Source organism: Mus pahari, chromosome 13 (genome assembly GCF_900095145.1).
Source record: "Mus pahari chromosome 13, PAHARI_EIJ_v1.1, whole genome shotgun sequence".
Lineage (NCBI taxonomy): Eukaryota > Metazoa > Chordata > Mammalia > Rodentia > Muridae > Mus > Mus pahari.
This window is the reverse complement of record NC_034602.1, coordinates 86,484,931-86,489,745: the sequence shown is the minus strand read 5'-3', so window position 1 is coordinate 86,489,745 and position 4,815 is coordinate 86,484,931. Positions and strand designations below refer to the sequence as shown.

Genomic DNA, 4,815 nt, shown 5'->3' with positions numbered 1-4,815 from the left:
TTTTAAGGATGTGGTTCGTTGAAGGTTAAACCTACTCCATTTTGGATGGTCTCCATGTGGACCAGAAGTATATGGACTGCTCAAATTGGAGTCTATGGGTTCTTGACAAAAGGAAAAGGGGACATAAAGTTTAGGGGTGTGTGTAGGGAGGTGAGGGTTGATGTCAGAGGAGTTAGGGGGAAGTGTTGTGTGTGTGTGTGAAAATATATATGATCAGTACACGTCGCATGAAACTCTCAGAATTAATGAAAAATGGAAAAAATATCAAGTAGAAAAAAAAAAGACAGAGGAAGAAAAGAGGAAGTCCCCTTTCTTAAACCCTAAGGCCTGTGTCACTAGGTCGGTGTGAGATGGATGAGGGGTGCGGAGGGATGAGGGGATGAGGCATAAGGCCGTCACTATCCAAGAGACAGCTAGTCCTGAGTCTCTAAACCACGGGGAGGGCCGTTCCAGCACAGCCGGGGAAAACAGGCCCGGCCAGGCTTGCGGGAGAGTTGGGTATGTTTAGTATCTAGAGGACGTTTGTTTTTCAGAACTCCTCTCTCCCTTCCGAAATCTGGCAGGCGTTAGTCATCCGCTGCTCAGCACGAACCCATAAGTGTGCTTGTGTGGCTCGGCGGGCTTCCTCCCGGCGCCCCGCCCTCAGGCTCGCACGAGCAGACCGGTCAGCGCCCCCCCCCCGCCCCCAGGCCTGGGGTGCCCAGCGTCCTGCCGCTTCCCGGGGTGCTCAGCATCCCGGGCTGCAGAGGCTCGCCCCGCGGCGCGGCGCCAGGTTGGGGTAGGGAAGAAAGTTGTAAAGTGCCGCGAGGAGTTGGGCGGTCCGAGGAAGAGAGGCGGAAGAGGAGGACTCGGCTGTGTTCCCGCGGCGATCGTGGGGTCCGCGGATGCCTGTCCCGCAGCTCACCACGGCAGCTAGACGCCAGCCTCTCTGCTCCCGGGTGGGCGCCGGAGACTCGGCGGGAAGCAGCGAGGAACTTGTCCTGAGAGCTGTCGCCGCGGGCCTCATTGTCTGCAGCAACTCTCCGGGATCCGGAGTGGGAGGACTGGACTCTGTCCACTGGGATTTGCCTAGAGTTCCGGCGGCAGCTGTGGCGGCTGCGAAGACTCTCTTTGTCCTCTCAGGACTTAGCTCTCTCTCCTCGGTGGCAGCTGTTGGGTGGCTCTGAGTTTGGAGTGGGCAACCCAACCCCGCTCAGCCTCTGACCCTGGGGCGAGTCCCCGGTGACTCCAGCTCTTTCGCATCTCTGTTCGGTGAAGCCGGGAGCCCAGACCCCGGAGCCCAAGGGACTGTGAGCCACAGAGAACTACTGGGCCCGGGGCACAGGATGGTGGCGGGTCGGTCCCGAGCGCGCAGCCCTGGGAGCTGGCTGTTTCCTGGCCTGTGGCTGTTGGCTGTGAGCGGTCCGGGGTCGTTGCTGCAAGCCCAAGAGCAGCCCTCTTGCAAAAAAGCCTTCGATTTGTACTTCGTACTGGACAAGTGAGTGAAGAAGGACTGCGGGGGTCAGGGTCTCCTGGGAGGGAGGGCAGCGCTGGGTCAGCTAGGACTGAAGTTGAGATGTGTTTGGATTCTGGGGGAGGCAACGAGGGAACTCTCCCTAGAGTGCATGTGGCTGATTCCTTTCAAAAGCAAGCTCATTAGCTGTACAGAAATAGGGGCGGTGAGACTCCAGGGCTACTTAGAGGCGTGCACTGATTTTTTTGTCCTGGAGTCTCTTGGGAAATGGTAGTGTGGCCACCTGCAGCTCCTCCCAGGAACTTTTGTGCCTCTTTGGCCTCTTTATCACACTCCCCTAGAGCCCCCACAGACATTCTAAAGTTTGCCCAATTTTGTCCTGATCACACTGGGAGTCAGGAAAAAAATAAAGCCTTAATATACCCAATATGGCTTGCATTTCCTGAGAAATGAGGGCTTGTGTTTTTATTTTGAAAAGCCAGGTCTCTCTCTAAACAGTTCACAAGCAAGTTGCCCCCCCAAGAAGTGTGTTCTTCCTGGTTTCCTTGATTCAGCCCAAACACTAAAGTTTCAGCTCTGAACTTGAACATGAACTTTGAAGAGGGGAGCCAGTCCCCGCCCCTTACACCCCGCCCCCCCCCCCCATTATGCACCTTTTAAAACCGAAGAAATGTTTGCCATTAAGGCCCACTTTTTGTCTTTCTGATCAATTTATCTTCCTTTTTCAGGTCTGGCAGTGTAGCAAATAACTGGATTGAAATTTATAATTTTGTCCACCAGCTGACAGAGAGATTTGTGAGGTATGTCTCCCCATCGTACCCTTCTTGGCACTGGAAATGAGATCGAACAAACAGACGGGTTTCCCTGTTCTAAAACCCTTTGCAAGGGAAATCTTTTCCGAAATCAAAATGTTGAATTTTAAATGTCTCAAGGTGGCCCTTTCACACATGGTGTTCAGGCGAGACTTTCAGCTAACCCTTGCAAGTTCAATCTATCTGGCTCCCAGAAACTTGGCCCAGGGTGTGAGGGGACATCTTCAAATACAACTCTTAATGTCTTTTCCTTTTTGACCATTCATCTGATTTTGAATTTGAGTTATGCTTTCTCATAATTTACCACATTTAAAAAATACATTTTATTCTAATAGTGTCCATACTATATTTTCAATTCCACACACTTGGCCCTGTAAACGTCCACATTTTAAAAGGAGAAAGTGTCGGAAAACTTTAAGTGAACATGTGTTAATAACCCACTAGCCGAAAAAGCACTTTTGTGTGTGTGTGTGTGTGTGTGTGTGTGTGCATTTAAAAGAAATGAGTTGTGTTTACACAATGTGTGGGTGTGTGGCTGGTTTAAAATGTAACCGTTCTATATATGCAGGAGGCTTCACTAGCAAACACTGTTTCCCTCGACTATAAAAAGCATGGCTGCTGGTAAATCCAGCTTACTCTCTTATTTAGAAGTAACCAGGAATTAGTGGCATTCCCTATTTTAAAAATAACCCTTGGATGCAATGTTTTCTATGCTTACCTCTTCTGTTTCTTTTCTTTTCTTTTTTCTTTCTTTCTTTTCTTTCTTTTTTTTTTTTTTTTTTTTTTTTTTTTTTTTTTTTTTTTTTTTTTTTTTTTTTTTTTTTTTTGGATGCCAGGAACAAGTGCAAGTTTATCAGGATAATGGGAGGGACACGGATAGGAGCTGTGTCATTAAATATTGCCTCCTTCAGTCTTCTGAGCCCAAATGTTTTCTGTAAAACAGGCTTGGATGATCAAAACATTTTGAAAGTCATGTTGCAAGTAACTTCAAACAATCTGTAGAGGCCTAGGCAATCCCCGCTTTGGTTATTGGCAGCCGTAAAGCTGTCCCTATAAAAATGTATGCCTGTCGGTGTTCAATCTTCAGACTCCTTGCTTCAGGAGCCAAAGATAGCTCTCTGGTTCCTGGACAGGGTCTGAGGTAAAACCATCTAGGTAAGGAAAATAAATAAGAGCTTGGATCTGTAGCTGTCAAAGCCGAATAGACAGTTGTTTATAAGTTTCTGATTCCATCGCTGAATGTGCTAAGAATGTCATTCAGTGTTACTCAAAAGCAATGTATTATTTCAATGTCACATTTGAAGAAAACGAGGCTCTTATTGAATCTGGTTTGCAAGTTTGGATTTCTATAGCATATACTGTTCTCTGGCTCAAGTATAGTTGCTCAGTTACTAATTATATGTTGTAGGAAATGAATAAAAGATAGCTGCCGTCAAGCACAGTGCTAACAGGGGAGCTAGGGCCTTTGGACCTTTTGGCTTGTGTCTTAGTTTCATAATTGCAGTTTCAGGCCAGAGCAACATCAGCATACACTTTTCTAAAAACAACCACCTTTCGGTGACATTAGTGTCCAAAGCCTGGAAGACAGATTGGGAAGTTGAAATGCCAAATCAAAAGGTGATTTCTTAATGCTCAAAGTATTAAGAAATGTAATTATTAAGTATTAAGATATTTAAGTATTTACAGTATTTACGGTGACTTTTGTCTGGACTCTTATCAAAACGTGGCTTCTAAGTTAAACTGGCTTCTCTCCAGCCCTAAGTGAAGGGTGTGGCCTCCTGCAGAGAGAAGTAGGAGAAGATCAAAGGAAGGAATATTTTTCTAGGAAAGAGTCTTGCAGCAGCCTAGAGACTTTCCAGTTATTCTTTCTCGATGTAAACCCCAGTAATTCGTGGAGGAGTGTTCTGAGAGCTGAGAAGCACCCACCGACTGCATAAAAAGAAATACAGTGCAGACAGGGAGGCTGGGCAGAGTTAGCTGATCTACTGAGAGAGTTCCATTTAAGGGAAGCGGAGACTGCTCAGGGAGACTAGTTTTAAATGAGACTCCAGGCTCTGCTTTTGTATTGTACCAATATTTCTTTTTAAAATGTTTTAACAGCCTCTTTCCTTGTTTTGCAGCCCTGAAATGAGATTGTCCTTCATTGTGTTTTCTTCCCAAGCAACCATTATTTTGCCATTAACTGGAGACAGGTTAGTGCATTATCATTTCAACGCAGGCTTTTAGGAGAGATGAATCATAAAGGCATGATTGATATTGCCATGTGGTGATCTGGGCCTCTCAGTGGGCTCAAGCAAACACACAGACAACTCAGTGCTCTGCAGGAACAGAAGGGAGAGGCAGCATGAGGAATATGAAGGAGGAGACCATCTGAAAATCAATATCATTTATATTGGTTGTAGAATACATTCTACATTTCTAGTCTTTCTCTGAAGTTCAGTGATTTACAACAAAAGGCTACACACACACACACACACACACACACACACACACACACACAAGGTACCATACACGCACACACACACACACACACACACACACACACACACA

General features: G+C 46.6%; 1 protein-coding gene and 1 long non-coding RNA gene across 3 annotated transcripts in view; both read left to right on the top strand.

The window, feature by feature from the left end:
* Positions 1-830: 830 nt before the first annotated feature.
* The window catches only part of Antxr2 (ANTXR cell adhesion molecule 2), a 127,925-nt gene continuing 123,940 nt past the window's right edge, over positions 831-4,815 (top strand). Inside the window, exons 1-3 of one of the 2 annotated variants that reach the window (XM_021210425.2) lie at positions 831-1,477; positions 2,182-2,253; positions 4,386-4,457. In XM_021210425.2, coding sequence (XP_021066084.1) covers positions 1,326-1,477; positions 2,182-2,253; positions 4,386-4,457 — 296 coding nt within the window. In that variant the 5' untranslated portion in view covers positions 831-1,325. The remainder of the gene's footprint in view (positions 1,478-2,181; positions 2,254-4,385; positions 4,458-4,815) is intronic. The other variant, XM_021210426.2, reaches the window with a different exon arrangement.
* Positions 861-1,185, top strand: LOC115065224. Its single transcript, XR_003845018.1, has one exon. It is a non-coding gene; the product is annotated as an uncharacterized LOC115065224 (long non-coding RNA).